Source organism: Pseudophryne corroboree, chromosome 5, assembly GCF_028390025.1.
Source record: "Pseudophryne corroboree isolate aPseCor3 chromosome 5, aPseCor3.hap2, whole genome shotgun sequence".
NCBI lineage: Eukaryota > Metazoa > Chordata > Amphibia > Anura > Myobatrachidae > Pseudophryne > Pseudophryne corroboree.
In genome coordinates, this window is record NC_086448.1 from 96,842,334 (window position 1) to 96,861,790 (window position 19,457).

The window sequence follows — 19,457 nt, forward strand, 5'->3', positions numbered from 1 at the left end:
CATTGCAGCAACGTGGGCTGCTGAAGCTGTTGAGGCGTGGGCTCAGGAGCAAGAGGCTTAACTGCTCGACAATGTCTCTCATATATTACCATGGATTCTCTGTACCTTAAGGAGGCAGCATCCGATGCCGGGTTGCTGGCAGTCAACGCTGCTACTACGTCTGTCTTGGCCAGATGTATCCTTTGGTTGAGATCCTGGTCGGTGGATATGGATTCCAAGAAAATGCTGGAGGTGCTTCCTTTCAAGGGAGACATTCTCTTTGGAGAAGACCTCAATAAGATTGTGGCTGATCTGGCTACTGCTAAAACAGCTTGCTCCTTCCACGCAGAAGGCTAAAAGTACTTTCCCTCGGCCCTTTCATCCTCCAGGTAAAGCAAAAGGTCAGGCTCGTGCTTCCAGACCTGACCATCCCAGACCAAAGCGATCCTGGGCTGCCCGTCAGCCTGCTTCCAAAGCTGACAAGCCTGCCGCATGACGGGGCGGGCCTCCCTCTGGAGGACTATACAAAATATAAAGCGCTATACTGGAATGTGTGTCGGCTGTCACTAATGAACCTTAATTGATTCTAATCTTCACTATTATGGACTGCTGACTTCAAAAGAAGGGTTGTTGAATCCCACTATATATCACCAATGCAAAAAAACACAAATTGAAGGCGCTGTCCAGAATAGAGATGATTTATTAAACATTAAAAATCTTATAATTAGACATAAAAAAAATTATACCCTTTGGCTATTATTCCTCAAATATTTAATAAAACATCAGATTAAATAAAAACACTTATCTTAAAGGTTAGCTGCTAGCACAGCTATAGGCAATAATTACACTTGCAGATACATAGACTCTAACCACACCATCATAATCTATATCGCAGTGAGATATTCATTTTGATCCAGCCTACTGTAAACTATGGCCCTCATTCCGAGTTGTTCGCTCGGTATTTTTCATCGCATCGCAGTGAAAATCCGCTTAGTACGCATGCGCAATGTTCGCACTGCGACTGCGCCAAGTAACTTTACTATGAAGAAAGTATTTTTACTCACGGCTTTTTCTTCGCTCCGGCGATCGTAATGTGATTGACAGGAAATGGGTGTTACTGGGCGGATACACGGCGTTTCAGGGGCGTGTGGCTGAAAACGCTACCGTTTCCGGAAAAAACGCAGGAGTGGCCGGGGAAACGGTGGGAGTGCCTGGGCGAACGCTGGGTGTGTTTGTGACGTCAACCAGGAACGACAAGCACTGAAATGATCGCACAGGCAGAGTAAGTCTGGAGCTACTCTGAAACTGCTAACTCGTTTGTAATCGCAATATTGCGCGTACGTCGGTCGCAATTTTAAGAAGCTAAGATTCACTCCCAGTAGGCGGCGGCTTAGCGTGTGTAACTCTGCTACATTCGCCTTGCGAGCGAACAACTCGGAATGAGGGCCTATATGTCCAGACTTATCTAGAGGATTAAAATACCACGCACACTGGTATTTAAATTGCTTCTATCCTCCCGCTGGTAGATGATAAATATTCACAGTGCTGTTGAAATGGATCCTTTCAGAATTTATTGTCAGACTCACGGGTATCTTTTGTACAGGTTCTAACGGGCGTCCCCGTTTGCTGACCTTTCAAAGTATTAAGATAAATTTCACAGTCAGTTGCAAAGCCACTGTGGTTATCTGTACTTGTTGCTCACCCGTGTCCTTTGAATCTGGCCGCCTAGAGCTGCATCTCCCGTCAGGTGTCTGTCCCCACGTTTAGCTCAGTGGTTTCACCGCTGGCCTCTGCGTCAGAGGTCTCCCAATGGGGATATCGTGGTCCGCCTCCAATTCAATCCAGTACGGGCAGCTGGAGCCGGGGCGGTCTTCTGGCTATTGCAGGAGCGGCTCTAGTGGCTAACCAGGATCACCTCACGTTCTCCGTGAACAGAGCAGAATCTCACCGATACTCAGAGATTAATCTTAGTTCAGATGGTTGTGTCCATAAGTGTAGGGGTAACACTTAACGCGTTTCTCAGCCTTGTGTTAATGGCTGTTTCATCAGAAGTATACCTCCCCCTTCAAACCTACTGCTTTTATCCTCTCAGAATGCAGCAATCAGCATCTCATCAGGTGCTTTAACCCTTTCACTATCCACTAGTTTTCAGCAAAGTGTATATCGAATGTTAAAATTACAAAACATATGCAATTCCTTACATGATTTTACTAAAAATGTTTCCACTGATAAAGCCCCTGTCTATTGGGACCATTTAGATGACAACCGACACATACAAAACATCACTATTTAATATTTAATATTATAATCAGATATTCATAATTTCTTATTATCGATCAATAATTATTAATTAACAATTATTACTCCTTCCCAATAATTTCTATATAGATCTTTCATTCATATAGAACACTGTAGTTAGTAATTCCGAGATTTATTCTCATATAACAAGCAGGATATAGGTATTTGATCTAAATCCCTCCAGGACTATATAATTTTCTTAATACTTGGTGATCTAATGATAAACCTAGTCACATTCTAAGACCACTAGTTTCACTAATTTCGATTTTTGGAGAGGATTTCCATATATATTTATTTATTTATTTATTTATTTATTTATAACTAAACTAACCATTATTAGTAATGGATATTAATTAATAATAATAATATTAATAATAATTATAATAACAATAACAATTAATAAATGATGAATAACAAATACATAATAAAGACAAGGACGGACTATGAACCTGTTCTAAACCCCCCTAGATAGTATTTAATTCAATGGTGTCATTAAGACCATTGGGTACTAATGTTCCCAACTTAAATATCCAAAAGGCCTCTTTTTTACATAGTTCACGATATCTATCTCATCCCCTAGCAGTCACTTTAATCTGGCTACTGCTAAAACAGCTTGCTCCTTCCACGCAGAAGGCTAAAAGTACTTTCCCTCTGCCCTTTCATCCTCCAGGTAAAGCAAAAGGTCAGGCTCGTGCTTCCACACCTGACCATCCCAGACCAAAGCGAGCCTGGGCTGCCCGTCAGCCTGCTTCCAAAACTGACAAGCCTGCCGCATGACGGGGCGGGCTTCCCACTGGAGGATCCCAGGGTGGGGGGCCGACTTCTAGCTTTTGCCCAGGAATGGTTGAAGACCACTTCCGATGACTGGGTAAGGGAAGTCGTTACTCGAGGTTTACGCCGTATCCTTCAAGAGTCGTCCCCCTCATCGATTTTGCCTGACAGATGTTCCTCTGGACCCGACGAAGGCAAACACTCTGCATTCAGTGGTATATTCCCTCCTATCCACAGGAGTGGTGGTACAGGTGCCTCTTGCTCAGAGAGGCAAGGGGTACTATGCACCGCTGTTTCTAGTCCCGAAACCGAATGGGTCCTCGCGGCCCATTCTCATTCTGAAGTCCTTGAACAAGTAATAGCGGGTCTCCAAGTTTCGTATGGAAACTCTGCTGTCTGTTGTTCTGGCCTTGGAGCCTGGGGTCTATATGGTCTCCCTGGACATACAGGATGCCTACTTGCATATTCCTATTGCAGTGTCTCATCAGCAGTACCTCAGGTTTGCAGTGGGCAATCTTCATTACCAATTTCGGGCGTTACCCTTTGGTTTGACAATGGCTCCCCGAGTTTTCACCAAAGTAATGGCGGTCATGATTTCTACACTCCGCCGTCAAGGGGTCAGGATCCTACCGTACTTGGATGATTTGTTGATCCTGGCAAAGTCCCCAGAACTTCTCCTCAGGTGTCATCTAGATCTGAAGGTCCAGTTCATGAAAGCCCACGGGGGGCTGATCAACTGGAAGAAGTCCTCCCTGGTTCCTGCTCGGAGCATGGTACACCTGGGGGTGTTATTGGACACTCACAACCAACGTTTTTTCTTGTCTCACGAGAAAGTCCTGAAACTTCAGGACAGGATTTGATGCTTCCTATCTCGTCCGCAAGTGTCGATACATTTGGCAATGCAAGTGCTAGGTCTCCTGGTGTCAGCTTTCGACATGGTGGAGTATGCCCAATTCCATTCTCGCCCTCTGCAGAAGTGAATTCTGACCAAGTGGGACGGCCTGCCTCACCGTATCAGATCTCACATGATCTCCTTGTCTCCCGAGGTCCGCCTGTCACTGAGCTGGTGGCTTCAGGACCAACGATTGAGCAGGGACCATCCCTTCTGGATATCCAACTGGGTCCTGCTGACAACGGATGCCAGTCTGAGAGGTTGGGGCGCGGTGTTGGAATAACACTCTCTTCAGGGTCGGTGGAGTCTACTCCCGATAAATATTCTGGGACTGCGGGCAGTGTTCAATGCGTTGACAATGGCCCAGCAGCTAATACAGAACAGACCTGTTCAAGTACAATTGGACAACGCCTCCACGGTGGCGTACATCAATCATCAAGGCGGCACTCAAAGCTGCATGGCAATGAGGGAAGTATCACAGATTCTTCAGTGGGCAGAACACCATCTGCTGGTCATATCTGTAGTGTTCATTCTGGGGGGTCCTAAACTGGGAAGCGGACTTTCTCAGTCGTCAGGACGTTCACGTCGGAAAATGGAGGCTCCATCCAGAGGTGTTTCAGCTTCTTGTGGATAAGTGGGGCCTTTCCAGATGTGGACCTGATGGTGTCTCGACACAATCACAAGGTCCCGGTCTTTTGAGCAAGGACAAGGGATCCTCAAGCAGTGTTTGTGGATGCTCTGTCAATCCCATGGACCTTTCGGCTGCCGTACGTGTTCTCTACGGTGTCACTCCTGCCCAGAGTAATACGGAAGTTCAAGCAAGAAGGAGGAAACCTACTTCTGATTGCTCCAGCATGGACCACTGGTTCTTCGATCTACAGGGCCTCTCGCTAGATCAGCCCCTTCTACTTCCACAACGACCAGACCTCCTTGTTCAGGGCCCTTGTGTTTACCAGGACTTGGCCCATCTGCCTTTGACGGCATGGCTCTTGAAGCTTCCGTCCTGAGGGCCAAGGGTTTTTCTGAGGCGGTCGTTCAAACTATGTTGAAGGCCCATAAGCTGGCTTCTGCTCGGATTTACCATAGGGTCTGGAATGCTTACTTTACTTGGTGTGCGTCTCACAATCATGACGTCTTCAAGTTTAGCACGGCCAAACTGTTGGCCTTCCTACAACAGGGCCTGGACTTAGGCCTGCGTCTGGCCTCCCTCAAGGTTCACATTTCTGCCTTGTCGGTTTGGTTTCAGAGAAAGATTGCTGCCCTTCCGGATGTTCATACATTCACTCAGGACATGTTGCGGATTCAGCCACCTTATGTACCTCCTGTGGCCCCATGTATACACATGCCTAAAAAAACATGTTCCATTACTAAACCAGGGACCAATGAACAATACAATATAAAAACATTCATGAAATGTGACACAAACTATGTAATTTATCTTTTGACCTGTGGCTGCGACCTTAATTACGTGGGGAGGACTACCAGACCCATACATACTAGATTTATGGAACACCGCAGAAATATAATAAAAAAATTTGACAAACACAGTGTCTCGAGACACTTTTCACAAACACACTCAGGGGACCCCAGGAGTCTGTCTCTCATTTGTATTGAACATGTCGCCCCCACACCTAGGGGGGTGACAGGTTCAATAAGCTTTGCTGCAGAGAAGTTTATTGGATACTTAAATTTGGTTCCTTGTACCTGGATGGGCTTAATGAAAGCATAGCGCTAAATACAATACAATAATATCCTTTGAAACTATGAAGTATCCAGAACTTTTACTTTGACATTCTATTTCTTTGGATATATAATTTTTTATGGAATTAAATAAAACTATAAAATAAGGTATACTTTGGGTCCTACAACAACAGGATGAGATATAATTATCATTATTTAATAACAGTTTTCATTTAATAAATTATTATTATTTATTAATATTTTTTATATAAATATTTATATTGTTTATTATTTATTTAATGAAGCGCGGAAGTATACAATTAACAACTAAAAAGTAGAAACCTACATGGTGCCCTGCAGGAATTTCCAAGTACAGTGTGAATGTGCATCCAGTGCACATCTGCATATGTGTACGCAATTGATGTATATGCATATACAGGTGCATGTTTATGCATACATGAGGTTTTTTTCCCTTGGTTGAAAGATCTTTGCAAAGAAATACAGCATGGTAGCTGAAGCTTTTTTATTTTACGGGCAATGGATTAATGTTTCTTCGTATTTTTATTTTTCCCTTGAAATCTTATAGGTTAAAGTATTCTAAGTTATATGTATAAGGTATAAATATATACTATATGTACACTGTATATTGAATTATATCTATCTGAGTAGAAGACCGACCTCACTATGGAAAATAACTCTCCACTTATCTGTATATATGTATGTTTTTCCCTATATCTATCTAAGGATTCCCTTTTAATATGTTTCATTGGATCTGCACCCGTCCCAGAGTCCCTGGATCGCAAGTTATTTCCTCAATGTCAGCTGTGCGCTCCACGGAGCGCAATGATACCCCCACGCATGCGCCGCACGACGGCCTGACGGCCCGTTGGCGGGTTCGTCCCAGAGTCCCTGGAACACAAGTCACTCCCTCAACGTCAGCTGTGCGATCCACGGAGGGTTGGTTCTATTTCGGAGGGGCTGAAGGGACCTTCTGACGTATCTAGGGGAGGAGACACGTCACTAGGGGGAGGAGCTACGGGCGAACAGGGTACCCGAAAAGTACCCTCGCGGGCTCGCTTCGCTCGCCACGCTTCGGGCTCGGTGGCTCACTTCGCTCACCACCTAATTACTAAAGGTAATAGTTGGTGGCGTGGACAGTAGAGGAACTATCCCGCTGGCATAGCTCCTCCCCCTTGTGTCGTAACTCCTCCCCCAAATGGAAAAGGTCCCTTAGCCCACTTGATTCTAGCATCTACCATCCACGGAGCGCAATGATACCTCCGTGCATGCGCCGTACGACGGCCTGACGCCCCGTTGGCAGGATCACGTGATCGGAGAAGATCACGTGCTCCCAGGCGGGAAAACCCACAAACGTCCAACATGTGGTACCCATTGGTTGAAGAATATCATGTGATCAGGAATGATCACATGGTATAGGTTTTGATGATATACTTTTATGCTTTTTAGCATTTCCAGATGTCGTTTTTACAAATAAATGATATTTGTGGTATTGTGTTATAAAGGATTGCCTCCTACTGAATTTCTATTCTATTTTATGAAATGTTTATTAATCATGTTGTGACAGAACTGACAGATGTTTCTAATTGCCCTATGATTCTAAGGGTATATATAGTCTGCCAGATAGATACTGAGTATATGCTCCTGAGGAAGCTGGCACCCATAAGACCAGTGAAACGCATTGAGCTGTTTATCTGAAGGACCACAAGTACCAGCACCCTCATCCACCTCCTGGCGATATTTGGACTTTCATGCATCCATCTGCCCTAATTTTGCACACAAGGGATTTACAGATCCGGACTCACACCCATCTGCTATCTGGTTTCCATTGCAATACGGATACCTAGGGAACTTCCATCTGGAAAAAGAGTCTGGTAATCAACCTTATCCAATTGAACTTGTGAAACAGCTGTGGGCAAATGTCCTAGCCAGGGACTGTGGACGATACACTTTTAAAGGGTGAAACTGTGGTTCTTATATATATAGCCATTTGCACTTGATTGTATTTTACTATTGAGGAATAAGTAATATTTTTCCTTTATTTTTATGAATGTGTAGTAATTAAACGTAAGATTTTTTTATTCTATATTGGTATAGTTAATTTTCTTTGAACTACAGCCGGCGCCAGTACCTATATTCCTTTTTTTGCTCATTCATATAAGGGAATTGACCTTCCCTGTGCAGGCTGCCGTTGACAGCGCACTCCATTTGTATTTTTGCTTTGGTTTAAACCAAGCTAACTAGCTTGAAACTCAGCAACCGCTGAAACATTACTTAACCAAGTAACAAGGCAGTATGTAACTACATAACAAAGTCGTACTGAACTAGATAACCATTGCAGGATAAAGCAGCGCTGGGCGGGGGCCCAGCATCCTCTACGGACTACGAGAAAAGGATTTACCGGTAGGTAATTCAAATCCTATTTTCTCTTACGTCCTAGAGGATGCTGGGGTCCACATTAGTACCATGGGAATGTACCAAAGCTTCCAGGTCGGGAGGGAGAGCGCGGAGGCTCCTGCAGAACTGATTGACCAAACTTTAGGTCCTCAGAGGCCAAAGTATTGAACTTGTAGAACTTAATAAATGTGTTCGACCCTGACCAAGTAGCTGCTCGGCAAAGTAGTAAAGCTGAGACACCCCAGGCAGCCGCCCAGGAAGATCTCACCTTACGAGTAGAGTGGGCCTTAACTGATTTCGGACACGGCAATCCTGCCGTAGAATATGCATGCTGGATAGTGAACCTGATCTAGCAAGAAGTTTTCTGCTTCGAAGCAGAACACCCAATTTTCTTGGGATCATACAGGACAAACAGAAAGTCCGATTTTCTGTGACGAGCAGTCCTCTTCACATAGATCTTCAAAGCCCTCACAGCATCCAAGGACTTTGAGGTAATTGAGGAGTCAGTAGCCACTGGCACCACAATAGGTTGGTTGATATGAAAAGCCGACACAACCTTTGGAAGGAACTGTTGACGCGTCCTGAGCTCAGCTGTATCTTCATGGAAGAATAAATAGGGTCTTTTACAGGACAAAGCCCCCAATTACGACATGTCTAGCAGAATCTAAGGCCAACAAAGTGACAGCCTTCCATGTAAGAAACTTAACCTCAGCCTCCTGTAAAGGCTCAAACCAATCCAATTGCAGGAAATGCAACACCACGTTAAGTTCCCATGGTGCCGTCGGCGCCACAAATGGAGCCTGGATGTGCAGAACCTCAGGGAGGCCAGCCAATTGTTTCTGGAAGAAAATGTATAAGGCCGAAATCTGGAGCTTAATGGATCCCAAACGGAGACCCATATCCACACCTGCTTGCAGGAAAAGGAGAAACTGTCCAAATTGAAACTCCACCATAGGAAATTTCTTGAATTCACACCAAGACACATATTTTTTCCAAATGCGATGGTAATGTTTAGACGTTACCTCTTTCCTAGCCTGTATCAGGGTAGGAATAATCTTGCTTTGAATACCCTTTCAGGCTAAGATCTGGCGTTCAACCGCCATGCCGTCAAACGTAGCCACGGTAAGTCCTGATAAGCGAACGGCCCCTGCTTGTAGAAGGTGCTCACGAAGAGGAAGAGGCCACGGTTCTTCCAGCAGTAGGACCATAAGATCTGCGTACCAAGCTAGCCTTAGCCAGTCTAGAGCAATGAGAATTGCCTAAACCCTTGTTCTCTTTATGAGCTTTAGAATTCTTGGAATGAGTGGAAGTGGAGGGAACACATATACTGACTTGAACACCCATGGAGTTACCAGGGCATCCACCGCCACTGCCTGTGGGTCTCAGGACCTGGAACAGTACCTCCGAAGTTTCTTGTTGAGACGTGAGGCCATCATGTCTGTCTGAGGCATGCCCCAACGACTGATCACGTCTATGAACACCTCCGGATGGAGGCCCTATTCTCCTGGATGGAGATCGTGTCTGCTGAGGAAGTCTGCTTCCCAGTTGTCTACTCCTGGAAGGAAGATCAGTGACAACGCCAACGCATGCTTTTCTTCCCAGAGGAGGATACTTGTCATCTCTGACATTGCAGCTCTGCTCTTTGTTCCTCCCTGTCGGTTTATGTAGGCTACCGTCGTTACATTGTCTGACTGTGCTTGAATGGCCCGATAATGTAGAAGATGAGCCACTTGGAGAAGACTGTTGTACACGGCTCTTAATTCCAGAACGTTTATTGGAAGAATGGCTTCCTGATTTGACTATCTTCCTTGGAAGGTTTCCCCCTGGGTGACCGCTCCCCAATCTCTGAGACTTGCTTTACGTGGTCAAAAGGAACCAGTTCTGAATTCCAAACCTGCAGCCCTCCAGAAGGTGAGGCATTTGCAGCCACCAGAGGAGCTAAATCCTTGCCTTCAGTGAGAGACGTATCCTCTGGTGCATGTGCAGATGAGATCCCGACCATTTTTCTAGGAGTTCCAGCTGGAAGGGTCGAGCATGGAATCTTTCGTAATGTAGAGCCTCGTATGAGGCCACCATCTTCCTCAGAAGGTGAATGCACTGATGAACCGATGCCCGGGTAGGCTTCAAGACATCCCGGACCATAGATTGTATCACCAACGCTTTCTCCCTTGGAAGAAATACCCTCTGCACTTCCGTGTCGAGGACCATCCCCAGGAAAGACAATCTCCTTGTCAGTTCCAAATGTGATTTCGGAAGGTTAACAGTGATTCCTGAGCAGTTGAGTCGAAAGAGCAATGGACTGTAACAACCTCTTCCTGGACACTGCCTTTATCAGCAGATCGTCCAGGTATGGAATTATGTTCACTTCCCGCCTGCAGTGGAGAACCATCATCTCTGCCATCACCTTGGTGAACACCCTCGGTGCCGTGGAGAGACCGAATGGCAGTGCCTGGAACTGAAAGTGACTGTCTAACAGTGCGAATCGGAGATAAGCCTGATGCGGCTGCCAAATTGGAATGTGGAGGTACGCATCCTTGATATCCAAGGTTAGCAGATACTCCCCCTCCTCCAGACCTGAGATCACTCTCAGAGATTCCATTTTGAATTTGAACTCCCTCAGATAGGGGTTTACCAATTTAAAATTTAAAATTGGCCTGACCGAACCATCCAGTTTCGGTACCACGAAAAGTTTTGAATAGTAACCTTTGTTTTGCAGATGAGGTGGAACTGGGACAATGACCTGTGACCCTTCCAATTTTTGGATGGCTTCCTGTAGGATAGCCCTGTCTGCCAGCAAAGCTGGTAAGCCTGATTTGAAGAATCGGTGAGGCAGGAGTTTTTGAAATTCCAGCCTGTACCCCTGGGATACAATATCCTGCACCCAGGGGTCCTCTAAAGAAGGTGTTAGGCAGTTTGTACTTTCTTGTTTTAGGTGTCTGAAAGGACTGTGACATAGCTGAAGAAAAAGGTTTCTTCACAGCAGGCGCAGCTGGAGGAAGAAAAGGTGACTTACCCGCAGTTGCCGTGGAAATCCATGCATCTAGCGCTTCCTCAAATACAGCCTGACCTGTGTAGGGTAGGTTCTCCATGCCTCTCCTGGATTCCGTGTCGGCAGACCACTGGCGCAGCCAGAGTCCTCTACGAGCTGAGACAGACATGGAAGATATCCCTGCAGCCATCGAACCCAGGTCTTTCATGGACTCCACCATAAATCCCGCAGAATCCTGTATGTTACGTAAGAACAATTCAATGTCACTTTTATCCATTGCATCCAATTCCTCAAGTAACGTGCCTGACCACTTTACTATGGCTTTAGAAATCCATGCACAGGCAATAGTAGGCCGTAGTATCGCCCCTGAAGCCGTGTATATGGGTTTAAGCGTAGTGTCAATTTTGTGATCAGCCGGTTCTTTCAACGCGGCAGATCCCGGGACAGGCAAAACCACCTTCTTTGACAGCCTGGACACAGATGCGTCAACTATGGGTGGGTTTTCCCATTTCTTTCTATCCTTCTCAGGGAAGGGGAATGCAACCAGAACCTTTCTGGGAATCTGGAATTTCTTCTTCGGGTTTTCCCAGGATTTTTCAAATATAGTGTTTAATTAGCGAGGCTTTCTTATTATCCGTGAAGTAAGCCTCCTCATCCTGCTCAGGTAATGCATCAGCAATATTCAATTCAACACATCTCTTATGGCTTCAATCATCAACTTTTGCAAGAGAGGCTGCCCCCCGCAGCACATCCCCATCACAGTCTATCGTGTCAGAGTCGGTATCCGTGTCATCTTGCATAATCTGTGCAAGAGCACGCTTTCGAGAGTGAATGCCAGGGAGCCCTGAAGGTGCCGAACTGGACCAAACCGCCATAGAGTTCTGTGAAACCTGAGTTGCAGATTCATTCTGTGCTACCCTAGTAGAAATCTGAGAGATCATACCCTTAATAGCGGTTAACCACTCAAGTTCTATTACCAGGATCTGTGCGAAAACAGTGCAATCCTGATTACATGGAATGGGATCATCCTGAGAGGACATATCCTCTGCAGCATCTGACACAGAGTCCCTAGACATGGCTTTTAGAAAACTACAGACACACCACACACACACACACACACACACACACACACACACACACACACACACACACACACACACACACACACAGGGAGATGGCAGACAGAGTTTCCCCCCAAGAATGCCAAGAGAGACACAGAGATTGGAGCCAACCCACACACAGCGCTTTTGGATAGAGAACAGCCATTACCCGGTGCTCACTGTGCACCTTAATAGGTTACACAGTATGTACACAGCCTCCCTCCCCCCCCCTTCTACAACCCCCTGGTAATGTACAAGATAGCTGGACTTGAGGAAGGACAACTCTAACTTTCAGCGTCTCTGCAGGCCGGGCAGATGGCGCTGAACTCTGCTGGGTCCGCTCTGAAAAGCTCTGCCCCCTATCATGGCGCTGCTTCCCACTCTCTGTTTGAATTATACTGGCCTGAGGTATGTGCTGGCAGTGATCCGGGGTCCCTGATAGGCTTGCCGACCAGTGTAGGATGTAGGCGCTGGCTCTGGGCGCCCCTCACAGTGCCGCACCATATACTGCTGAGACCCGGAGTTAGTACTGCACTCCTTACCCTGTTGCCGCCATCTTCACACTGGCTCCCCGCTTGCTAGGGGGGCTGGCGACTAACTCGCCACAAGTCTTCTGGCTCTGTAAGGGGGTGGCGGCATGCTGCTGGGGTGAGCGAAACCCCTGTGGCGGCGATCGATCAATCCCCTCAGGAGCTCAGTGTCCTATCAGCGGAGATAGTGGCTCAGACCCCTTAGGGCGAACACTACTCCCCCCCTTAGTCCCACGAAGCAGGGAGGCTGTTGCCAGCACCTCCCTTTGCATAAACTCTTTAAAAAATAATTAAACTAGAGAAACTCCTATGGAGCTCCCCTAGCTGTGACCGGCTCCTCCGGGCACATTTTCTAAACTAAGTTTGGTAGGAGGGGCATAGAGGGAGGAACCAGCCCACACTCTCAAACTCTTAAAGTGCCAATGGCTCCTGGTAGACCCATCTATACCCCATGGTACTAATGTGGACCCCAGCATCCTCTAGGACATAAGAGAAAATAAGTTTGTGTGCCAGTGTTCCCTAGAACCACAGATGTGCCCTCATTCACCTATTGTTTTTGTGCTATATCTTTTGTACTTTGCCCTAAATTTACAAATCACACACAAAGGGGCTGATCCTGGAGAGGACATTCCACAGGGAGTTTCCTGGGTGGGGTCAACACATTATTAGGCCCCACCCTTATAGCAGCAAAAAGCTGCGATTCGCGGGTCATTGAGGAGGGATAAAAGAGCTAAATGATGCAATTTTGGGTCATTTAGCCTCGGCTTCTCAAAACAGAACCGCAATTCACTGTGATTTCTGCGGCCACTCTTCCTGGGGTGCGGGGGACTACCTGAGAAATCAGGAGTATCCCGCAACTTCCAAGAGTGTAGGTAAGTGTGGTATCAGACCTCCATTGTTTGCCTTTTTACCCAAGTTAACTTATAAATCACACACAGCAGCTACTTTGTGAGTTGCGCCCGCTAGTAGTTTTTAGCAGCCGTGCAAATACTATGCCGCTGCACACTGGGAGTGTATTTTAGCTTAGCAGAAGTGCGTACGAAAGGATCATAGAGCAGCGACAACGTTTTTTTGTGCGGTTTTAGAGTAGCTCAAAACCTACTCAGCGCTTGCGAACACTTCAGACTGTTCAGTTCCTGTTTTGACGTCACAAATACGCCCTGCGTTCGCCCAGCCGTGCCTGCATTTTTCCTGGCACGCCTGCGTTTTTTCAAAAACTCCCTGAAAACGGTCAGTTGCCACCCAGAAACGCCTACTTCATTTCAATCACTCTGCGGCCAGCAGTGCAACTGAAAACTTGTAAGAGATTTTTTCGGGACCTCAGCGGGTCCCAAAAAAACCCATCCCTAATAAGTGAAGGTGTTGGGCTGCTTTCGGGCCTAATTGGATGGCCCCGGGGAATCAATTAGCCTGCAGTAAATAACCGCGGGCAATTTATGTCTTCCCTTTGTGTGCTTACATTTGGGAAGTAATATGTTGTCATTTAAATAGTATTTATACAGTACTGAGTACTGCTGAAAAGATTTGTGAAATGTTTATTTAATATTGTCAAATTTCACAGAATTACATTTGTAATGATAGCGTCATATGTATTATAGTGCACAAAAATTACAACATGTACAGATGCATACAGTATAAAGGGATTTGTTTAGTAAATACTGCTATTTTTCACATCTGATGTCACCCATAGCAAATAACCAGAATCTGCACAAGCGAAAGTGTGATATCAATCCGAGCAATAATCAATGTAAAAGGTCTGTGTTGGAATTTCCATGTAAATATGTAATGTGTCTCCATTTATATTAAGGGAGAATTAAATTAGACCCATTACTTAAACGGGTGTGAAAAAGGGTGGTAGCCTCAGGCTTTAACACCCGGTATTTTCAGTTATATCCCCTCTTTCTCACTGGGTAAATTAGCTGATTTTGGGCGTTAATACTTAGGGCCAAATGTAATAGAGTGAGAGTTTCAAAAAGTGAGAGATTTGGAAATGTTTTTCAGATTTTTTTAAAGTGGCAATCATTTACAGAGCAAAACCAGGCTGATCCTCCTCAAATGGCAGTAGAAAGCACAGTCAGCTGGTAATACCCTAGATATACCTCATCCTCAGAGGAAGCTGGACGACCTAATCCAGGGAAACGTGTTAAGGCCTATGCTGAGGAACTTTTGCACTTCCTACCATTTAATATCGATCTGGATAAGGACTTTGTCTCTCCCATTGGAATACAAAAACCGCAGACACCTCCTGTGTTGAGCACTTCCAGCAATCTATGGAAACCCCTTCAAACCCCTTCAATCACCTACACAAACGAATATTGAGAGTCATCTTTTTCGTGGGACTGTGGATGAGGAATATCTAGGGTATTACCAGCCGACTGTGCTTTCTACTGCCATTTGAGGAGGAGCGGATTTCCACTTAAGTCCGGGATCTTTCAAACTAATGGTACTGTTCTTATCAGCAAAATCTAATATTTTGATCACTTCAGAGCCATACACGATTAATTAATGTTTTTCTCATTTTTTATTTATATGTTGTTATTGACTATTTAGTCTCTATTACGGTTTTTAGTAATGTTTTAATAATATTATTTTATATTAAATAAGTAAAATAAAGACACTGATTAACTGATCCAATTGTCTCTTATCAATACTTTGGTCAAAACAACTCTTAGCGCTGGTAATTTTTGCTTTATCTATTTACCTTCTGGAGGTCTGACAAACCCCTTCCAGCAGCTGTGACTTTTTAGTGGGTCTATATAATTTATCGGGGATATCTTTGTGTAAACACATAAAAAAAAATCCCTTTCTTTTTTTAGAAAGTTTGATAACTCTCCCCCATCATGTATGGCACAAATATCAGATCTAATCTTTGTAAGTTCCCAGTAGTTGCTGATTTTTAGCTGTTGTCTCCATGGAGTTCTGACATATATATATTTTTTCTGTATGACAGCAAGAAGAAAGGAGTTTTCTCGAAATCAGAAGATAAAGAGAAATCAGAGAAACCCAAGTTAGTGAGTCCTTTCACCATGGTAAGGCTTGATATTGTAGTCGGTTCTTCTTTATATTTTTGCTATGTAAAATCTAAAATACAGAATATCAAATATCGTGCATGTTAAAATACTGTATATAAAATTAAAATATTGCTGTTCCTTAAGTCAACCTACTGCAGAACACAATGGAAATTATGTTAAAATATCAGTTAAAATTGCTCCAAGCACTAAAATGTACAATTTTAGTGCTGCCAGGTGCAACTCTTATTGTGTTACTAAGTGCAGAATTCAATTCTTTTTCCATCGGCAGTCACTAGATGGCACCCAAACAGAGCTATTCAATTGTAGCTCAGTTCGGGCGCGAATGTCTGCTGGCCCCTGGGGTGGCGAGCTGAAATTTTTAGAAAAGTGACCCATTTGGCCGGTCAAACTGCACTTTTTGCAATCGCGCCCAGTACTTTGGTCGGGTTTAGCTGCTTTGCGCAGCTAAACCCGACCTCTATGGGTGCGATAGCAACACTACAAAATATCAATTGAATCTACCCCTAAATTGGTGATTTCCAAACACTGTCCTAGGACATAAGAGTTAAATATTGAAAATCTAGAAAATGTTATGACTAAATCAAGCAAACACCAACCACACCAAAAGCTGTTATAAAGTCAGTGCCACTGCTACCCACAATAGTTTGAATCACTAAATCAATAAATAGTCCAGTATTAATTCAATAAACCATCCTCATATTTCCAGCAGTACAAACTTAGTTCCAGCTGGACCATCCCAAAGAACCCCACCAGTATGTTCTGTACTATGCTACCCCCCTCTCCACCAGTCCACATGTTTTGCATTGCTCCCTTGTTCCTTACCTCAGTCACTATGTTTGTACTGTGCTGTAAACACCAAACTCCGCCACTACCCCCCCCCCCCCCCCACACACACATATGCACAAATATTAACTTCTGTGATGTATGCCATCCACTAGTGCTTTTACAGTTCTATATGCCTCTACTCCATGGCCCCCTCCAATCTTCTGGAGTCAAATGCTGATGCTTTTACCAGTCTATGACAATGAGCCACACAGCATCATTGCATCACGTCTACGAAGTTGCCGGAAACTCCGGACAAGCTGCCTCTTACGGTGCCTGGAAACTGTACTCAACCGAGGGTGCAGGGGCAGTAAGAAAACAAAATGTGTATGGAATACACTTGTGCAGCTAGTTGTGCCAATTGGGTGCCTATCTTCAGCTGGGGAAGCCGCCCCCCTTCCTCTTCCCCATTCCATGCCACTGCTCCTGACCCCTGGCTTTGGGGTGGCTACCTTCTCTGGTTTCTGACCCCTGGCTTTAGGGTTACTACATTCTCTGGTTTCTGACCCCTGGCTTTGGGGTGACTACATTCTCTGGTTTCTGAACCCTGGCTTTGGGGTGACTACCTTCTCTGGTTTCTGACCCCTGGCTTTGGGGTGACTACCTTCTCTGGTTTCTGACCCCTGGCTTTGGGGTGACTACCTTCTCTGGTTTCTGACCCCTGGCTTTGGGGTGACTACCTTCTCTGGTTTCTGACCCCTGGCTTTGGGGTGACTATCTTCTCTGGTTTCTGACCCCCTGGCTTTGGGATGACTACATTCTCTGGTCTCTGACCACTAGCATTTGCATGACTTCCTTCTCTATTTTCCTCTCCTGGCTTTCAGATAGATATTGGACCTTCTCTGATCCCTGGCTATTCCTAGACTTTGCATTACTCGAGTCCCTAGACTCATCCCCTCTACTTAATGGCACAGAACACTTTTGGACCCTGTTCAGTATGATTGCAAATTATGCCTTTTAGCAGAATTTGCAATCCTTTTACTTGCATGTTGGGGGCAGACCATCGCAGGGCAATGCTGCCCAGCATGCTAGCCTCCGCCTCCCCCCTGTGACCACACTGAAATTACGTCATGCAGCCGTCCCGATCACGATCATGCCACGCCCCCTGTTTGTCTGCCGCTGCCTCCGTTTCACTGATGCCGCCCCCTCAACGCTCCATCTCCGCCTAGGAAATGGAGCGTTGCTGCCACCCCCTGCGCATGCGCCTGCATCATCATCGTATTTTTTGCAGTTGAATCACCAATTGCGATACAACCAGAATAGGGTCCTTTATTAACCTGCGCTACAACCAGAATAGGGTCCTTTATTAACCCCTGTGACCATGCTGAAATTGTGGTCGCTCCGCTATTTCAGCATATTCGCAGAAAGTAAGGAAGCCTCCTGTCGGCGCATCCTGGCTGTGATGGCAGGAGGGCTGCCGCCATCTTTGTGATTGGAGCGGCTGTGTGTGACGTCACGCAGCCATCACGATCGTGCCACGCCCCCTGTTTGTCTGCCGCCGCCCCAGAATAGGGTCCTTTATTAACTAAACTCTGTTCCAGTTATTGCAATTCACCAAACCAGCATCCACTGTACAAATACCATAAACTGTGATATGTGTAATAATACACAAATATGTGTTATGAAGCGGAATCCTGTCTGAGCTAAGAAATCGGGTGTAGTACTGGTGACCGGCAGTCTCCTGACCGCCGGTCACCTTACCGACGCCGGGATCCTGGCAGCATACAGACGCTCGCCACGGGTTCTATTCCCACTCTATGGGTGTCGTGGACACCCACGAGTGGAAATAGTCCCTGTTGGTCGGCATGCCGACCATCGGGATAGTGAGCCGTCGGGCTCACGGAGGAGGTCATGTGACTGTCGGTCAGCTGACCGGCGGTCACATGAATACCACCCAAGAAATCTTGTATAACACGAATACTTAAAAAACAATCTACGAGTAGAACATAAACACACAGAAAAAGAAGCCGTTATCTGGGTGTACTGAGAACCTAGTAATTACAATTGACTGTATAATACATATCTTTTATTGTTATCATTTAACATTTTCAGCCATATGAAATATATAAAAATAAAGTAAGATAGGTGAAAAAGTTTAAGAAATTATGATATTAAAATAAATGTCTTATCCACAGAGACTGCTGTTGCTATGTTGAAGACTTTTCTTCCAATAAGGGCATAATATCCCCTGCTGCTATTGAAAACTATGTTTATGAGATTCTGCTGACTTTCAGTATTACTATTCAGCAGTCATCAGTTATTCTTGCGTAATGTTGGTTGCTAAAGAGTATCAAATGACACACATGAAATGTGACTCTTCTTTTATTTGTATCAATAAAACGGTTTTCACAGAGATTTGTGTCTTATTTATAACTCTTGCACTTACACTGAATGGGCTAGATATGCATCTGTTTTATAATCTATATTGAATATATACTATACCGTACGTATATCATTATATATACACATTCAACTTATATTTCTATAATATCTCAATACAATTTATGCCAATGTGATGGTGTCCTTTGCACGGCTAGTAGCACCACATCATATGTTATTTTATTTTTATAACCACATGTATAGAGTCACTTGTTATTTATTTGGAACAGTAGTGTATGTTGATCCACATATGTATTCACTGTAAATTATTCATGATATTCTTTTGTCCCATAAAGTGTAATACGAGTGCTTTATGACTAACACTGTCCTATCTCAATCCTTTACCCTACTTATCAGTCAGATAGGGTACAGTGTATGTGCTTTGAGCAGACGTTGGCAGCCACTTCCACGCTTTAACGGTGACTCTCGCAGTATGTGATCCGAGCATCGACCAGCGGCTCCGGATACCCGCCGCGTGCGGCTAGCCACTGCTCCCAGCACGTGTGTCTCTGCACCCTGTTCTGTATCAGCCGCTGAATGCAGTGAGTTGTTAGCGGTTAGCTGTAATTC

At 45.1% G+C, this 19,457-nt stretch overlaps 1 protein-coding gene across 2 annotated transcripts in view; it reads left to right on the forward strand.

The window, feature by feature from the left end:
• Nucleotides 1-19,457, forward strand: part of LOC134927268 (ATP-dependent translocase ABCB1-like) — a 406,228-nt gene that overhangs the window by 62,920 nt on the left and 323,851 nt on the right. For both annotated transcript variants that reach the window (XM_063921481.1, XM_063921480.1), the window contains exon 3: nt 15,605-15,683. In XM_063921481.1, the coding sequence (XP_063777551.1) occupies nt 15,605-15,683 (79 nt within the window). The remainder of the gene's footprint in view (nt 1-15,604; nt 15,684-19,457) is intronic.